Source organism: Gobio gobio (assembly GCF_949357685.1).
Source record: "Gobio gobio genome assembly, chromosome: 22".
NCBI lineage: Eukaryota > Metazoa > Chordata > Actinopteri > Cypriniformes > Gobionidae > Gobio > Gobio gobio.
The window spans coordinates 26844662-26865129 of NC_137118.1; the positions used below are offsets into that span (position 1 = coordinate 26844662).

The 20468-nt window shown below is 40.9% G+C and overlaps 1 protein-coding gene across 2 annotated transcripts in view; it reads right to left on the reverse strand.

Moving 5' to 3' along the window:
- Positions 1-20468, reverse strand: part of ca9 (carbonic anhydrase IX) — a 44989-nt gene that overhangs the window by 14339 nt on the left and 10182 nt on the right. Inside the window, exons 2-3 of one of the 2 annotated variants that reach the window (XM_079804381.1) lie at positions 19270-19302; positions 17790-17960 (exon numbers count right to left, since the gene is read on the reverse strand). The exons of the other annotated variant lie outside the window; for it this stretch is intronic. Of the exons in view, the coding sequence (XP_079660507.1) occupies positions 17790-17960; positions 19270-19302 (204 nt within the window). The remainder of the gene's footprint in view (positions 1-17789; positions 17961-19269; positions 19303-20468) is intronic. 2 annotated transcript variants of the gene reach the window in all.

The following is a 20468-nucleotide window of genomic DNA, read 5'->3' on the forward strand; positions in this document are numbered from 1 at the left end:
TTAAATTTGAGCACCTATTAGACAAGTCTCATGGCCCTAGAGGTCTGTAAGAATTTTGAAATAAATCGGCCACTAGTTGGCGCTAATGAGTTTTATGGCTCTGTAATCACGTGGTGTTGCACACATCCACGAAATATACATATCATTTAATATATTCTAAGGGAAAACTCAAAACTTCACGAAAATTGGTGGGCATATGTGACATTAGATCCTTAACAAGCTTGCAAAGTTTTATAGAGCTCGGACCATAGGTGGCGCTATAACTGTTAAAAACCTTTTAAAACCATATGTTTCCTATGGTAAATTGCCTATATTGCCTGAAAATTTACTTTTCCATCTATTATTTCAGTGTTTAAAATCTTGCTAAATAAAACTTAATGTCTTTTGATGCTTGTGTGCTTAAAGGCCTTAAAGGCTTGAACCCCGCTAAATGCTGCTTGCAGCTTTAATTAGGGGTTCAAGCATGAAATGCTGAAACCCTATTGTAATTGTAAGGATTCGTAAAACGCATCGTGCAGGCCAAACCGTAAGGCCTAGAGACATGAAACCTGGCCAGATGGTAGGCCTCAGTTTGGGGACAACCTATCAGAGTATGACCCCGAATGGCCCATAGGTGGCGCTACAGCAACCAAAAGTCCAAAATTGCTCATAACTCTTAGACTGTTTGTCCCAGGATCAAGTGTCTTATATCGTTGGAATCCTTGGCTCAAGGCAGACAAAATGGCTATCTCCGATTTGGATGTAGGCAGGGAAAATTTTCTGCTATGTCGAATTTTGTCCAAAACCTACTTTTGCGAACTAGTCCCTGGTTTTTCGCCCGATCGGAACCGAACCAGTCTAGGACAATTCTCTGGACTCTCTCGATCTATAATTATCAAAAAAAAGTTGAACTTTGGTATTTGGGTGGCTGTAACAGGGTCATTTAGAAAAGGGGCGTGGCAAAATACACTAAAAAGCCTATACATCCCAAATGAAAACTCAGAACTTCACCAAAATTGATGAGCATATGTGTCAGAACATGGCGAGGAAGCATGCAGAGTTTCATGGAGATCGGACCATAGGTGGCGCTATAACTGGCAAAAAGCCTTCATTCTTATTAGGGGTTCAAGCATGAAATGCTGAAACCCTATTGTAATTGTAAGGATTCGTAAAACGCATCGTGCAGGCCAAACCGTAAGGCCTAGAGACATGAAACCTGGCCAGATGGTAGGCCTCAGTTTGGGGACAACCTATCAGAGTATGACCCCGAATGGCCCATAGGTGGCGCTACAGCAACCAAAAGTCCAAAATTGCTCATAACTCTTAGACTGTTTGTCCCAGGATCAAGTGTCTTATATCGTTGGAATCCTTGGCTCAAGGCAGACAAAATGGCTATCTCCGATTTGGATGTAGGCAGGGAAAATTTTCTGCTATGTCGAATTTTGTCCAAAACCTACTTTTGCGAACTAGTCCCTGGTTTTTCGCCCGATCGGAACCGAACCAGTCTAGGACAATTCTCTGGACTCTCTCGATCTATAATTATCAAAAAAAAGTTGAACTTTGGTATTTGGGTGGCTGTAACAGGGTCATTTAGAAAAGGGGCGTGGCAAAATACACTAAAAAGCCTATACATCCCAAATGAAAACTCAGAACTTCACCAAAATTGATGAGCATATGTGTCAGAACATGGCGAGGAAGCATGCAGAGTTGCATGGAGATCGGACCATAGGTGGCGCTATAACTGGCAAAAAGCCTTCATTCTTATTAGGGGTTCAAGCATGAAATGCTGAAACCCTATTGTAATTGTAAGGATTCGTAAAACGCATCGTGCAGGCCAAACCGTAAGGCCTAGAGACATGAAACCTGGCCAGATGGTAGGCCTCAGTTTGGGGACAACCTATCAGAGTATGACCCCGAATGGCCCATAGGTGGCGCTACAGCAACCAAAAGTCCAAAATTGCTCATAACTCTTAGACTGTTTGTCCCAGGATCAAGTGTCTTATATCGTTGGAATCCTTGGCTCAAGGCAGACAAAATGGCTATCTCCGATTTGGATGTAGGCAGGGAAAATTTTCTGCTATGTCGAATTTTGTCCAAAACCTACTTTTGCGAACTAGTCCCTGGTTTTTCGCCCGATCGGAACCGAACCAGTCTAGGACAATTCTCTGGACTCTCTCGATCTATAATTATCAAAAAAAAGTTGAACTTTGGTATTTGGGTGGCTGTAACAGGGTCATTTAGAAAAGGGGCGTGGCAAAATACACTAAAAAGCCTATACATCCCAAATGAAAACTCAGAACTTCACCAAAATTGATGAGCATATGTGTCAGAACATGGCGAGGAAGCATGCAGAGTTTCATGGAGATCGGACCATAGGTGGCGCTATAACTGGCAAAAAGCCTTCATTCTTATTAGGGGTTCAAGCATGAAATGCTGAAACCCTATTGTAATTGTAAGGATTCGTAAAACGCATCGTGCAGGCCAAACCGTAAGGCCTAGAGACATGAAATCTGGCCAGATGGTAGGCCTCAGTTTGGGGACAACCTATCAGAGTATGACCCCGAATGGCCCATAGGTGGCGCTACAGCAACCAAAAGTCCAAAATTGCTCATAACTCTTAGACTGTTTGTCCCAGGATCAAGTGTCTTATATCGTTGGAATCCTTGGCTCAAGGCAGACAAAATGGCTATCTCCGATTTGGATGTAGGCAGGGAAAATTTTCTGCTATGTCGAATTTTGTCCAAAACCTACTTTTGCGAACTAGTCCCTGGTTTTTCGCCCGATCGGAACCGAACCAGTCTAGGACAATTCTCTGGACTCTCTCGATCTATAATTATCAAAAAAAAGTTGAACTTTGGTATTTGGGTGGCTGTAACAGGGTCATTTAGAAAAGGGGCGTGGCAAAATACACTAAAAAGCCTATACATCCCAAATGAAAACTCAGAACTTCACCAAAATTGATGAGCATATGTGTCAGAACATGGCGAGGAAGCATGCAGAGTTTCATGGAGATCGGACCATAGGTGGCGCTATAACTGGCAAAAAGCCTTCATTCTTATTAGGGGTTCAAGCATGAAATGCTGAAACCCTATTGTAATTGTAAGGATTCGTAAAACGCATCGTGCAGGCCAAACCGTAAGGCCTAGAGACATGAAACCTGGCCAGATGGTAGGCCTCAGTTTGGGGACAACCTATCAGAGTATGACCCCGAATGGCCCATAGGTGGCGCTACAGCAACCAAAAGTCCAAAATTGCTCATAACTCTTAGACTGTTTGTCCCAGGATCAAGTGTCTTATATCGTTGGAATCCTTGGCTCAAGGCAGACAAAATGGCTATCTCCGATTTGGATGTAGGCAGGGAAAATTTTCTGCTATGTCGAATTTTGTCCAAAACCTACTTTTGCGAACTAGTCCCTGGTTTTTCGCCCGATCGGAACCGAACCAGTCTAGGACAATTCTCTGGACTCTCTCGATCTATAATTATCAAAAAAAAGTTGAACTTTGGTATTTGGGTGGCTGTAACAGGGTCATTTAGAAAAGGGGCGTGGCAAAATACACTAAAAAGCCTATACATCCCAAATGAAAACTCAGAACTTCACCAAAATTGATGAGCATATGTGTCAGAACATGGCGAGGAAGCATGCAGAGTTGCATGGAGATCGGACCATAGGTGGCGCTATAACTGGCAAAAAGCCTTCATTCTTATTAGGGGTTCAAGCATGAAATGCTGAAACCCTATTGTAATTGTAAGGATTCGTAAAACGCATCGTGCAGGCCAAACCGTAAGGCCTAGAGACATGAAACCTGGCCAGATGGTAGGCCTCAGTTTGGGGACAACCTATCAGAGTATGACCCCGAATGGCCCATAGGTGGCGCTACAGCAACCAAAAGTCCAAAATTGCTCATAACTCTTAGACTGTTTGTCCCAGGATCAAGTGTCTTATATCGTTGGAATCCTTGGCTCAAGGCAGACAAAATGGCTATCTCCGATTTGGATGTAGGCAGGGAAAATTTTCTGCTATGTCGAATTTTGTCCAAAACCTACTTTTGCGAACTAGTCCCTGGTTTTTCGCCCGATCGGAACCGAACCAGTCTAGGACAATTCTCTGGACTCTCTCGATCTATAATTATCAAAAAAAAGTTGAACTTTGGTATTTGGGTGGCTGTAACAGGGTCATTTAGAAAAGGGGCGTGGCAAAATACACTAAAAAGCCTATACATCCCAAATGAAAACTCAGAACTTCACCAAAATTGATGAGCATATGTGTCAGAACATGGCGAGGAAGCATGCAGAGTTGCATGGAGATCGGACCATAGGTGGCGCTATAACTGGCAAAAAGCCTTCATTCTTATTAGGGGTTCAAGCATGAAATGCTGAAACCCTATTGTAATTGTAAGGATTCGTAAAACGCATCGTGCAGGCCAAACCGTAAGGCCTAGAGACATGAAACCTGGCCAGATGGTAGGCCTCAGTTTGGGGACAACCTATCAGAGTATGACCCCGAATGGCCCATAGGTGGCGCTAAAGCAACCAAAAGTCCAAAATTGCTCATAACTCTTAGACTGTTTGTCCCAGGATCAAGTGTCTTATATCGTTGGAATCCTTGGCTCAAGGCAGACAAAATGGCTATCTCCGATTTGGATGTAGGCAGGGAAAATTTTCTGCTATGTCGAATTTTGTCCAAAACCTACTTTTGCGAACTAGTCCCTGGTTTTTCGCCCGATCGGAACCGAACCAGTCTAGGACAATTCTCTGGACTCTCTCGATCTATAATTATCAAAAAAAAGTTGAACTTTGGTATTTGGGTGGCTGTAACAGGGTCATTTAGAAAAGGGGCGTGGCAAAATACACTAAAAAGCCTATACATCCCAAATGAAAACTCAGAACTTCACCAAAATTGATGAGCATATGTGTCAGAACATGGCGAGGAAGCATGCAGAGTTTCATGGAGATCGGACCATAGGTGGCGCTATAACTGGCAAAAAGCCTTCATTCTTATTAGGGGTTCAAGCATGAAATGCTGAAACCCTATTGTAATTGTAAGGATTCGTAAAACGCATCGTGCAGGCCAAACCGTAAGGCCTAGAGACATGAAACCTGGCCAGATGGTAGGCCTCAGTTTGGGGACAACCTATCAGAGTATGACCCCGAATGGCCCATAGGTGGCGCTACAGCAACCAAAAGTCCAAAATTGCTCATAACTCTTAGACTGTTTGTCCCAGGATCAAGTGTCTTATATCGTTGGAATCCTTGGCTCAAGGCAGACAAAATGGCTATCTCCGATTTGGATGTAGGCAGGGAAAATTTTCTGCTATGTCGAATTTTGTCCAAAACCTACTTTTGCGAACTAGTCCCTGGTTTTTCGCCCGATCGGAACCGAACCAGTCTAGGACAATTCTCTGGACTCTCTCGATCTATAATTATCAAAAAAAAGTTGAACTTTGGTATTTGGGTGGCTGTAACAGGGTCATTTAGAAAAGGGGCGTGGCAAAATACACTAAAAAGCCTATACATCCCAAATGAAAACTCAGAACTTCACCAAAATTGATGAGCATATGTGTCAGAACATGGCGAGGAAGCATGCAGAGTTTCATGGAGATCGGACCATAGGTGGCGCTATAACTGGCAAAAAGCCTTCATTCTTATTAGGGGTTCAAGCATGAAATGCTGAAACCCTATTGTAATTGTAAGGATTCGTAAAACGCATCGTGCAGGCCAAACCGTAAGGCCTAGAGACATGAAACCTGGCCAGATGGTAGGCCTCAGTTTGGGGACAACCTATCAGAGTATGACCCCGAATGGCCCATAGGTGGCGCTACAGCAACCAAAAGTCCAAAATTGCTCATAACTCTTAGACTGTTTGTCCCAGGATCAAGTGTCTTATATCGTTGGAATCCTTGGCTCAAGGCAGACAAAATGGCTATCTCCGATTTGGATGTAGGCAGGGAAAATTTTCTGCTATGTCGAATTTTGTCCAAAACCTACTTTTGCGAACTAGTCCCTGGTTTTTCGCCCGATCGGAACCGAACCAGTCTAGGACAATTCTCTGGACTCTCTCGATCTATAATTATCAAAAAAAAGTTGAACTTTGGTATTTGGGTGGCTGTAACAGGGTCATTTAGAAAAGGGGCGTGGCAAAATACACTAAAAAGCCTATACATCCCAAATGAAAACTCAGAACTTCACCAAAATTGATGAGCATATGTGTCAGAACATGGCGAGGAAGCATGCAGAGTTGCATGGAGATCGGACCATAGGTGGCGCTATAACTGGCAAAAAGCCTTCATTCTTATTAGGGGTTCAAGCATGAAATGCTGAAACCCTATTGTAATTGTAAGGATTCGTAAAACGCATCGTGCAGGCCAAACCGTAAGGCCTAGAGACATGAAACCTGGCCAGATGGTAGGCCTCAGTTTGGGGACAACCTATCAGAGTATGACCCCGAATGGCCCATAGGTGGCGCTACAGCAACCAAAAGTCCAAAATTGCTCATAACTCTTAGACTGTTTGTCCCAGGATCAAGTGTCTTATATCGTTGGAATCCTTGGCTCAAGGCAGACAAAATGGCTATCTCCGATTTGGATGTAGGCAGGGAAAATTTTCTGCTATGTCGAATTTTGTCCAAAACCTACTTTTGCGAACTAGTCCCTGGTTTTTCGCCCGATCGGAACCGAACCAGTCTAGGACAATTCTCTGGACTCTCTCGATCTATAATTATCAAAAAAAAGTTGAACTTTGGTATTTGGGTGGCTGTAACAGGGTCATTTAGAAAAGGGGCGTGGCAAAATACACTAAAAAGCCTATACATCCCAAATGAAAACTCAGAACTTCACCAAAATTGATGAGCATATGTGTCAGAACATGGCGAGGAAGCATGCAGAGTTTCATGGAGATCGGACCATAGGTGGCGCTATAACTGGCAAAAAGCCTTCATTCTTATTAGGGGTTCAAGCATGAAATGCTGAAACCCTATTGTAATTGTAAGGATTCGTAAAACGCATCGTGCAGGCCAAACCGTAAGGCCTAGAGACATGAAATCTGGCCAGATGGTAGGCCTCAGTTTGGGGACAACCTATCAGAGTATGACCCCGAATGGCCCATAGGTGGCGCTACAGCAACCAAAAGTCCAAAATTGCTCATAACTCTTAGACTGTTTGTCCCAGGATCAAGTGTCTTATATCGTTGGAATCCTTGGCTCAAGGCAGACAAAATGGCTATCTCCGATTTGGATGTAGGCAGGGAAAATTTTCTGCTATGTCGAATTTTGTCCAAAACCTACTTTTGCGAACTAGTCCCTGGTTTTTCGCCCGATCGGAACCGAACCAGTCTAGGACAATTCTCTGGACTCTCTCGATCTATAATTATCAAAAAAAAGTTGAACTTTGGTATTTGGGTGGCTGTAACAGGGTCATTTAGAAAAGGGGCGTGGCAAAATACACTAAAAAGCCTATACATCCCAAATGAAAACTCAGAACTTCACCAAAATTGATGAGCATATGTGTCAGAACATGGCGAGGAAGCATGCAGAGTTTCATGGAGATCGGACCATAGGTGGCGCTATAACTGGCAAAAAGCCTTCATTCTTATTAGGGGTTCAAGCATGAAATGCTGAAACCCTATTGTAATTGTAAGGATTCGTAAAACGCATCGTGCAGGCCAAACCGTAAGGCCTAGAGACATGAAACCTGGCCAGATGGTAGGCCTCAGTTTGGGGACAACCTATCAGAGTATGACCCCGAATGGCCCATAGGTGGCGCTACAGCAACCAAAAGTCCAAAATTGCTCATAACTCTTAGACTGTTTGTCCCAGGATCAAGTGTCTTATATCGTTGGAATCCTTGGCTCAAGGCAGACAAAATGGCTATCTCCGATTTGGATGTAGGCAGGGAAAATTTTCTGCTATGTCGAATTTTGTCCAAAACCTACTTTTGCGAACTAGTCCCTGGTTTTTCGCCCGATCGGAACCGAACCAGTCTAGGACAATTCTCTGGACTCTCTCGATCTATAATTATCAAAAAAAAGTTGAACTTTGGTATTTGGGTGGCTGTAACAGGGTCATTTAGAAAAGGGGCGTGGCAAAATACACTAAAAAGCCTATACATCCCAAATGAAAACTCAGAACTTCACCAAAATTGATGAGCATATGTGTCAGAACATGGCGAGGAAGCATGCAGAGTTGCATGGAGATCGGACCATAGGTGGCGCTATAACTGGCAAAAAGCCTTCATTCTTATTAGGGGTTCAAGCATGAAATGCTGAAACCCTATTGTAATTGTAAGGATTCGTAAAACGCATCGTGCAGGCCAAACCGTAAGGCCTAGAGACATGAAACCTGGCCAGATGGTAGGCCTCAGTTTGGGGACAACCTATCAGAGTATGACCCCGAATGGCCCATAGGTGGCGCTACAGCAACCAAAAGTCCAAAATTGCTCATAACTCTTAGACTGTTTGTCCCAGGATCAAGTGTCTTATATCGTTGGAATCCTTGGCTCAAGGCAGACAAAATGGCTATCTCCGATTTGGATGTAGGCAGGGAAAATTTTCTGCTATGTCGAATTTTGTCCAAAACCTACTTTTGCGAACTAGTCCCTGGTTTTTCGCCCGATCGGAACCGAACCAGTCTAGGACAATTCTCTGGACTCTCTCGATCTATAATTATCAAAAAAAAGTTGAACTTTGGTATTTGGGTGGCTGTAACAGGGTCATTTAGAAAAGGGGCGTGGCAAAATACACTAAAAAGCCTATACATCCCAAATGAAAACTCAGAACTTCACCAAAATTGATGAGCATATGTGTCAGAACATGGCGAGGAAGCATGCAGAGTTTCATGGAGATCGGACCATAGGTGGCGCTATAACTGGCAAAAAGCCTTCATTCTTATTAGGGGTTCAAGCATGAAATGCTGAAACCCTATTGTAATTGTAAGGATTCGTAAAACGCATCGTGCAGGCCAAACCGTAAGGCCTAGAGACATGAAACCTGGCCAGATGGTAGGCCTCAGTTTGGGGACAACCTATCAGAGTATGACCCCGAATGGCCCATAGGTGGCGCTACAGCAACCAAAAGTCCAAAATTGCTCATAACTCTTAGACTGTTTGTCCCAGGATCAAGTGTCTTATATCGTTGGAATCCTTGGCTCAAGGCAGACAAAATGGCTATCTCCGATTTGGATGTAGGCAGGGAAAATTTTCTGCTATGTCGAATTTTGTCCAAAACCTACTTTTGCGAACTAGTCCCTGGTTTTTCGCCCGATCGGAACCGAACCAGTCTAGGACAATTCTCTGGACTCTCTCGATCTATAATTATCAAAAAAAAGTTGAACTTTGGTATTTGGGTGGCTGTAACAGGGTCATTTAGAAAAGGGGCGTGGCAAAATACACTAAAAAGCCTATACATCCCAAATGAAAACTCAGAACTTCACCAAAATTGATGAGCATATGTGTCAGAACATGGCGAGGAAGCATGCAGAGTTTCATGGAGATCGGACCATAGGTGGCGCTATAACTGGCAAAAAGCCTTCATTCTTATTAGGGGTTCAAGCATGAAATGCTGAAACCCTATTGTAATTGTAAGGATTCGTAAAACGCATCGTGCAGGCCAAACCGTAAGGCCTAGAGACATGAAACCTGGCCAGATGGTAGGCCTCAGTTTGGGGACAACCTATCAGAGTATGACCCCGAATGGCCCATAGGTGGCGCTACAGCAACCAAAAGTCCAAAATTGCTCATAACTCTTAGACTGTTTGTCCCAGGATCAAGTGTCTTATATCGTTGGAATCCTTGGCTCAAGGCAGACAAAATGGCTATCTCCGATTTGGATGTAGGCAGGGAAAATTTTCTGCTATGTCGAATTTTGTCCAAAACCTACTTTTGCGAACTAGTCCCTGGTTTTTCGCCCGATCGGAACCGAACCAGTCTAGGACAATTCTCTGGACTCTCTCGATCTATAATTATCAAAAAAAAGTTGAACTTTGGTATTTGGGTGGCTGTAACAGGGTCATTTAGAAAAGGGGCGTGGCAAAATACACTAAAAAGCCTATACATCCCAAATGAAAACTCAGAACTTCACCAAAATTGATGAGCATATGTGTCAGAACATGGCGAGGAAGCATGCAGAGTTGCATGGAGATCGGACCATAGGTGGCGCTATAACTGGCAAAAAGCCTTCATTCTTATTAGGGGTTCAAGCATGAAATGCTGAAACCCTATTGTAATTGTAAGGATTCGTAAAACGCATCGTGCAGGCCAAACCGTAAGGCCTAGAGACATGAAACCTGGCCAGATGGTAGGCCTCAGTTTGGGGACAACCTATCAGAGTATGACCCCGAATGGCCCATAGGTGGCGCTACAGCAACCAAAAGTCCAAAATTGCTCATAACTCTTAGACTGTTTGTCCCAGGATCAAGTGTCTTATATCGTTGGAATCCTTGGCTCAAGGCAGACAAAATGGCTATCTCCGATTTGGATGTAGGCAGGGAAAATTTTCTGCTATGTCGAATTTTGTCCAAAACCTACTTTTGCGAACTAGTCCCTGGTTTTTCGCCCGATCGGAACCGAACCAGTCTAGGACAATTCTCTGGACTCTCTCGATCTATAATTATCAAAAAAAAGTTGAACTTTGGTATTTGGGTGGCTGTAACAGGGTCATTTAGAAAAGGGGCGTGGCAAAATACACTAAAAAGCCTATACATCCCAAATGAAAACTCAGAACTTCACCAAAATTGATGAGCATATGTGTCAGAACATGGCGAGGAAGCATGCAGAGTTGCATGGAGATCGGACCATAGGTGGCGCTATAACTGGCAAAAAGCCTTCATTCTTATTAGGGGTTCAAGCATGAAATGCTGAAACCCTATTGTAATTGTAAGGATTCGTAAAACGCATCGTGCAGGCCAAACCGTAAGGCCTAGAGACATGAAACCTGGCCAGATGGTAGGCCTCAGTTTGGGGACAACCTATCAGAGTATGACCCCGAATGGCCCATAGGTGGCGCTACAGCAACCAAAAGTCCAAAATTGCTCATAACTCTTAGACTGTTTGTCCCAGGATCAAGTGTCTTATATCGTTGGAATCCTTGGCTCAAGGCAGACAAAATGGCTATCTCCGATTTGCTCGCCCTTCAGGCGCCAATTTTGAGTAAATTGCATTTTTTTGAAAAACCTATTTTTGCTGACTTCTCCTAGGTTTTTGGCCTGATTGGAACCAAACCACTGCAAGACTATTCTCTGGAGTCGGTCAATCAATAATCATCCAAAAAACTCAAAATTTCAATTAACGGTCGATAAGGGGAACCAAAATCTTTGATGGCACAAGGGCCATTTTTACTAAAATGGTTATAAATTGTGAACGGAAAGAGATTTGTTTGCTAAACTTGGGATACATCTTCGTGAGCTCATTCGGAGATCACTTGAAAAAAATCGCAACAATTGGCCTCTAGGTGGCACTATAAAACGGTTATAACTTGTGAAAAGAAAGGGAAATTTTCGCAAAACTTGGGACACATGTTCATGAGCTCATTTTGAGGTCACGTGAAAAAAAATCATGACAATTGGCCACTTGGTGGCACTATAAAATGGTTATAACTTGTGAACGGAAAGAGATATTTTCGCTAAACTTGGGACACATGTTCATAAGCTCAATTTGAGTTGACATGAAAAGAATCGTGACAATTGGCCACTTGGTGGCGCTATAACAGTGAAAGAAATCATGAAAATAGCTATAAGCGCACCCAACCGTTACGCCTGTTTCACACATACTCCGTTTGCAGTGCGTATGCGGTGCATATTTTTTTCCCGACCCATGTTAACGGATTACAGCTTTCACACTGCGCGCGGATGCTGTCCGTCAGTCCGTTCCAGGTGCGGTGCGTCTGCAGCAGTCCGGCGATCGTTTCCGTACCGAGTCTATTTTTTGCTGTGCTGCACTGCGGAATTAAAGTGACAGCACATTGTTCGCTTTAAAATAAACATGTACTGACACGAAAATCTAGTAATTTTACCACAGATGTATGTAATTTAAAATATACTCTGTTTCAAAGTCAACACATGGCTTTTTTTTCTCGGGTAAAGCAAGGAAACGACACCTTACCTGGCATTTAGGTTAAAAAAATTTAAATAAGGAAGAGCACGTACATTCCTGGAGGTGGAAAAACAAAGGTCTTTATGACCTGCTTTTAAAAGGGTTTAAAAACGAAAGAGAAGACGAGAGTCGGCTGTTTCTATTGTAAGTTTCTAATTTAAAATGTTTATAGGCTATAAGTTATATTTCAATGTTTTTCCACTTGTGTGAGCTAAAGTATAGGCTATATAAAGTTATATAGGCTATATAAATATAAAGTAATGAATTGAATAAAACGTTGTTTAAATGTACTACGTTAAAACGTGACATCTATGAAAGTGTAAACAAAGAGAATTTTAATTCTGACAAGCCATGTTCAGTAACAACTTTTGGATTTGAAATGAAAATAATAATGAATAAATGCTGTGTTTGTGGTATACAACCGCGGATCAGTTGCACGCTGCAAACACAGCATATATGAAAGCACAACAGCGCGTGCTGCTCCTGCACCGCATACGCACCGCAACACGCACCGCATACGCACTGCAGACGGAGTATGTGTGAAACGGGCGTTAGTTTACTGAAAATTGGCATGCAGTGTCTTTGTCAAATCACTTTATTGTCACTCTACCATATGCACAAGTGCAACAGTAGGTGAAATTCTTAGGTGCAGTTCCGAGCAAGTATACGTCATTGGCACAATGCCTTGAAGGAGCCTTAGAAGTTTCAAGCCCGTGTTTTTTTCACAGGAGAGACCTCCTAAGAATCCTTGCCGAGTCCAACAATACCAAACATGCCAGGTTTCGCCTTATGGTTTTTGTAAGTGTCATTTACAGCTTTAAAAAATTGTGGTTATCTTCAAAGCTGTTAGTCTGATCGAGACAACAACAAAAAAACAAATGAAATTTGTAAACATAGGTAAATAGCTAAACAATAACGCCAAAATGTTAAAATTATGATAGGAACTGACAAAAAAATAAATTAAATCCAATCAATTTCACCCATGGATCATTTTGATGCTCTCACATGTTTGAAACAAACAATGATGGATTGTGATGAAATTTGTTTTGAATTGGGACTGGCGAATCCCCGTCCATACTGTCAATGACCGTTCGCAAAGACCAGCCCACTTTAGTTACTGTTGCTATGTCTGACAAGCGACGCCACTCTCAAACCACACCAAGTTCTCACGCAGTGAAAAATACATTGCGGATCAGAGAAAAGACTGCGTGCTGACAGACAAGTACTTTTGATATGAAACAAAGTATCACCTTTCAAATGTAGTCAATTTTTAGAGACATTTAAAAAATAAATGCCATTTTGTGACTCTTTAATGTGTCTGATAGATTGCTGTAGACTCGAGGCTCAGTTAAAGCTGCTTGTGAACCGATCATCTCTTCCTTCTAGTTAATTTATATCATTAAAATAAACATGAATGAACATAAAAGGAATGTTGTTTTAAAGTGCTAAGACGTCAGTACACTTTGTTTTTCAAATTTAATTCCTCCTATGTTAATCTACTAACTTTCCTGACTGCTTTGTTGGACAAAATGGCGGATTATGATTAGTCAGATCGCCTGTCAATCAAACTCCCTCCACATATATACAGTATGGGCACACTTTGAGTACTACTAATAAAAGTGGTGGAGATCAGGCAAGACTATAAGAAGACTCAGGCAAAAGGTGCTATAACTGTAAAAACGCTTTAAAACCATATATTTCCTATGGTAAACTGCCTGTATAGGCTGTAAATTGACTTTTTCATCTATGATGGCAGTTGTTAAATGCTTGCTAAATAAAACTGAATGTCTTTTGATGCTTTTGTGCTTAAAGGCCTTAACTGCTTGAACCCCGATAAATGCTGCTTGCAGCTTTAATTATTATTATTATTATTATTATTCAGACCTAAAACGCATCGTGCAGACCAAACTGTAAGGGCTAGAGACTTGAAACTTGGCCAATAGGTAGTACAAAAATCGAGGAGAGGTTATCAAATTATGACCCCGATTGGCCTATAGGTGGCGCTATAGCAATCAATTGCGCAAAACTGCTCATAACTCCTAAACTGTATGTTGTAGACTCAAGTGTCTTATATCATTGGAAAGCTGAATACCTGACATAAAAAACGTACATCTCCGATTTCATTTCCGGTATGCAAATTTTTCCGCCATTTTGAATTTTGTCAAAAAACTACTTTTGCGAACTAGTCCTAGGTTTTTTGTCCGATCAGAACCGAACTAGTGCCAAAATGTTCTCTGGCGTCTGACTATTAATAATCATTGAAAAAAAGTCATAATTTGGATTCACGGTTGTTAGGGGGCTTAAAATTGATGTTCAGGGCGGAGCCTATTTTACTAAAAAGGCTATAACTCTAGATCAAAATAAGATATCTTCACCAAATTTGGTACACATATGTATGGGCGTGGTCTTTGGTCACGATAAGACAATCGCGACGATTGGCCACTTGGTGGCGCTATAACATGAAAATAACATGAAAAAGGCTATGACCACCTGACCATTAGTCCAATTGACTTGAAAATTGGTATGCAGTGTCTTGGTCCAAGGTAGCATATATGTCTATGAGGAAATTGGCGTATCTCAAAAAACATGGCCGCCACAGCCAATTAAATTTGAGCACCTATTAGACAAGGTTAACAGAGGCCGATCATAACGAAACTCGATGGGCATGTTTGACTCATGGTCTTAGAGGTCTGTAAGAATTTTGAAAGAAATCGGCCACTAGTTGGCGCTAACGAGTTTTGAGGTTCTGTAATCACGTGGTGTTGTACACATCCCCGAAATATGCATATCATTTGATAGATCTCCTCATACTGAACAACTTTGCCTCTTGAACTATTGCTGTCAATCAAATAGTTCATTAAATATTTGTGATTATGTTTAAAACCTACTTTTGCAAACTAGTCCCTGGATTTTTGCCCGATCAGAATCAAACCAGTCTAGGACAATTCTCTGGACTCTCTAGATCAATAATTATTGAAAAAAAGTTGAACTTTTGCATTTGGATGGCTATAACAGGGTCATTTAGAAGAGGGGCATAGCAAAATACACTCAAAAGCCTATAAATCCTAAAGGAAAACTCAAAACTTCACGAAAATTGTTATGTATATGTGACATAACATGCTGAAGAAGCATGCAAAGTTTCATGGAGATCGGACCATAGGTGGCGCTATAACTGTTAAAAAGCTTTGAAAACCATGTATTCCCTATGGTGAATTGCCTGTATTGGCTGTAAATAGTATTTTCCATCTCTGTAATCAGGTGTGGTAAAAAACATCCACATAATATGCAGAAATTATGGTAGATCTCCTCATACTGAACAACTTTGCCTCAAGAACCAATACTGTCAATCAAATTGTTATTTATTTATTTATTCACAATTATGTTAAAAACGTATTACCTAAAATTGCCACCAGATGGCAGCAGAAGACCACTCATTGGTTCATTCTGCTTACTAAGCATATTTAAACTTTATAAAATCATTATAATAAATGTTGCAAATGACATTTTGTCAATGTTTATCAATTAATTTGTTCATTTGATTAATGTTTTTACAATAATTATTAAATTACAATTAAAATAATGCCTGAAAATATGTTTTAAAGGGGAAAACCTGGAATAAGCTATTTGTTACCCATCATTTATTTCAAATATCTATATCTCCAACAAAATGTGCATGTGAGTTAAGCACGTTTGAAGACATTAACTTGGAAAATGTGCCCATTAAATGAAAAACACATTTAAAATGAAAATGAGCCAATGAGTGGTTCTCTGCTGCCACCTGCTGGGCTTAAATTGTCATTTTGTCATACTATTTACTTATCATGTTCTATAATTCCTATTTAGATATTATAAAGTCACTATTACAATATTTACAATTACATTTTGTCAAATTAATTTATTTCAAATATATGATGGCGTATTACCTAAAATTGCCACCAGATGGCAGCAGAAGACCACTCATTGGCTAATCCTCTAAACTAATATTGTTCAATCATATTTAAACTGTGATCGTGCAGACCAAAGCGTAAATGCTAGAGACTTGAAACTTTATCAGATGGTAGTACAAAAATCGAGGCTAATGTTGTCAGAGTATGAACCCGATTGGCCAATAGGTGGCGCTACAGCAATCAAAAGCGCGAAATGGCTCATAACTCCTAAACCCTATGTCGTAGACTCAAGTGTCTTATATCATTGGAAAGGTGAGTTCATGGCGAACAAAACGTATATCTCCGATTTCATTTCCGCCATGATAGATTTTCCGCCATTTTGCATTTTGTCAAAAAAAAAATTTGACAAAAACTTTTGCAAACTAGTCCTAGGTTTTTTGCCGGATCGGAACCAAACCAGTGTCAAAATGTTCTCTGGAGTCAGATTATCAATAATTATCAATAAAACGTCGAAATTTATATTCACGGTTGTTAAGGAGCGTAAAAATAATCGTTCAGGGGGGAGCCTATTTACTAAAAGGGATATAACTCAGGAACAAAATGAGATATCTTCACCAAACTTGGTACACATGTGTATAGGCTGAGTGTTTGGTCACGATAAAAAAAATCAGAACGATTTAACACTTGGTGGCACAATAACTTGAAAAAACATCAAAATGGCTTTAACCACCTGACCGCTAGTCCGATTGACTTGAAAATTGGTATGCAGTGTCTTGGTCCAAGGTACCAAGTATGTCTATGAGGACATTGGCGTATCTTAAAAAACATGGCTGCCACAGCCAATTAAATTTGAGCACCTATTAGACAAGTCTCATGGCCCTAGAGGTCTGTAAGAATTTTGAAATAAATCGGCCACTAGTTGGCGCTAATGAGTTTTATGGCTCTGTAATCACGTGGTGTTGCACACATCCACGAAATATACATATCATTTAATATATTCTAAGGGAAAACTCAAAACTTCACGAAAATTGGTGGGCATATGTGACATTAGATCCTTAACAAGCTTGCAAAGTTTTATAGAGCTCGGACCATAGGTGGCGCTATAACTGTTAAAAACCTTTTAAAACCATATGTTTCCTATGGTAAATTGCCTATATTGCCTGAAAATTTACTTTTCCATCTATTATTTCAGTGTTTAAAATCTTGCTAAATAAAACTTAATGTCTTTTGATGCTTGTGTGCTTAAAGGCCTTAAAGGCTTGAACCCCGCTAAATGCTGCTTGTTTTTGTTTATTTTTGCAATCAAAAAGTATTCTCGTCACTTCATAAAACTAAGGTTGAACCACTGGAATCACATGGACTATTTTAACAATATCTTTACTTCTTTTCATGGGCCTTGAAAGTGTGTGTGTGGTTTTTTTGTTTGTTTCTTGAAATTGCTGTCCATGGAGGGGTCAGAGAGCTCTCGGATTTCATCAAAAATATCTTCATTTGTCTTCCGAAGATGAACAAAGTTCTTATGGTTTTGCAACATGAGTAATTAATAACATAATTTTCCTTTTTGGGTGAACTAACCCTTTAAGTGTGTACAAAACATTTTAATGATATATAAATATATTTAAAAACTGAATGTTTCACATTCTTTTTGTGAGTAGAAAGCATCCCTACAGCTTCTGAAAGTTAACAACAGTCTTTTACTGTAGCATTACAGTATATAAAAAAAATAAGTGTAATTTTAATGTCTGTTTAAACCAGGGGTTCAGGAAGGCCTAGGTTTATTTAACAACAGAAATTGAATTATAATCATATGTAAAAATCACACACTGCCAAGGGGCCTTGACTTACATGTGTGTCCATTGTTGATGAGGGTAAGAGCGGGGGAGCCGGTGAGATCATAACCGTCCAGTTTAATCGGATGGAGTTTGGGCTCATAGAAAACCTTATGAGTGTCTATGTTGACTGGAGACTGAGACTTTCCATTGCAGTGTTCAAATGCAGATGACCATGCGTCCTGATCTGAGACAATGAAAATCAATAACATACAGCAGCCTTAACAAAATCACTTTATTTAAACGTTAAGAACCTGATGAAAAATAGTATTCTTAATATGTATGGGACTAAATACAAAAAGCACTAGTAATCAATAAAGCTTCAGGATACTGTTGCATTTCTTTGCAAAGACCAATTGTTTAAAGTGGCCAGCCGGGGGGCTAATCAATGGCATTCTCGTTAATGTTTCAGTTAGTACAATACACTGACTATGGGATATTGATCTTTCGTTTGCTTTATGGGTGACTCGGTGGTTATACATTTCCACACTTAAAATGCTTATCATTCACTCTACAAATGAATAAAGTGGCACAATGCTACCAGACTAAATCCTGTTATGTTCAACAAATAGGTCTACAAACATTAAACCAGTTGAATAACTGAAAGTGACAAGGGACAAAGCAACATAAATAAAAGCAGCAAACAGTAAAGTTCTGGCATAATATAATGCTAAGAACTCGAGTACTGCAAGCTTAACCTTAACACCTTGCCTAAAGTGCTCACATTCAACAGAAACGCAGAAAATAATTAACTGAAAAGCTTTGGTGTGCTTAAAGTACTCAGAGTAAAAAATACTGCAATTAATCTTCAAAAGAATTAAACAAATTTTTCTGGAACCCTACTATGTCGTTTTGTTTTCACTTGTTTTCACTGCTTATTTTTTAAGATATTTTGTTGATAAAAGTGATAAGAGGTGTTGTGTTTGGTTTAGTTCCTATTGAATAATTTTATTTTAGTTAGGCTACATTTAATGTTACAACCGTTTTAGACTGCTGGGGTCATTTTCATGATCCGCAAGTTGTTTGACAGGTTCATTTGAAAACATGAGCTTCAAAGACAGTGTGGGCATGAGCTGGAGGGACCTTTTTTTCTCTCATCCAGTCTCCCACAATGACAACACATATAGACCAATGGCAGTGCAACGTGTGTGACACAATTTAGGTTTAGAGTGAACAGTGGCTGCTAATAGCATGACAAACTTATGAATGCCCTGTAATTTGTTATGAAATGACTTGAGATGAGAATCTAGTCTAATCTACTCTTTTTTCTAATTAAATAAGTGCTGCAAAATTTCTAAACCAAATAATATAAATGACGATTCCTTTCATTCACAGTAGCCTATTATATATTACAGTGTTACTAGGTCATGACTCATGAAAGTACTGTGACTAGAGCTAACTTACTAACTTAGCTAGTAAGAAATTCAGCTCGGTACGAAACTGTAAGGAAAACTCTTAAAAGTAATTGTGGGTATTTATAGTATGTATATATTTACCATGGTAACCCCATTGGTGCTGATGAGGAGAACCTGTGAAGAATGGAAAGAGATTATATCAGGAAAGAAAGACTTTCTTGAATAGCTTGACTCTTTTAAATGGGGGGTTGGTGGGTAGTGTATACATATCTGCCAATAGTACGTCTAATTAAGATGATTTTTAAATGCTTAGTTTGATATACACCTATCAGGTATACACCGATCAATATTGTGTTGGTCTCCCTTTTGCAGCCAAAACAGCTTTGACCTGTCGAGGCATGGACTCCACTAGACCCCTGAAGGTGTGCTGTGCTATCTGGCACCAAGATATTAGCAGCAGATCCCTTAAGTCCTGTAAGTTGCGAGGTGGGGCCTACTTGTTTGTTCAGCACATCCCACAGATGCTCGATTGGATTGAATTTGGAGGCCAAGTCAACACCTCAAACTTCTTGTGCTCCTCAAACCATTCCTGAACCATTTTTGCTTTGTGGCAGGGCCCACTATCCTGCTGAAAGAGCCACAGCCACCAGAGAATACCGTTTCCATGAAAGGGAATACATGGTCTGTGACAATGCTTAGGTGCTACGTGTCAAAGTAACATTCACATGGATGGCAGGACCCAAGGTTTCCCAGCAGAACATTGCCCAAAGCATCACACTGCCTCCGCAGGCTTGCCTTCTTATAGTGCATCCTGGTGCCATTTGTTCCCCAGGTGAGCACCGCAGACCAGGCCACCGTCTTCCATTGCTCCGTGGTCCAGTTCTGATGCTCATGTGCCCCCTGTTGGCGCTTTTGGCAGTGGACAGGGGTCAGCATGGACACCCTGACTGGTCTGCATCTATGCCGCCCCGTACGCAACAAACTGCAATGCATTGGGTACACCTTTCTATCTGACACCTTTCTATCAGAATCATCATTAAATTATTGAGCAATTTGAGCTACAGTAGCGCGTCTGTTTGATCGGACCACACGGGCCAGCCTTCGCTCCTCACATGCATCAATGAACCTTGTCTGCCCATGACCCAGTCGCTGGTTCACCACTGTTCCTTGCTTGGACCACTTTTGATAGATTCTGACCACTGTAGAAGACTGGGAACACCCCACAAGAGCTGCAGTTCTGGAGATGCTCTGACCCAGTCATCTAGCCATCACAATTTGGCCCTTGTCAAACTAGCTCAAATCCTTACGCTTGCCCATTTTTCCTGCTTCTAACACATCAA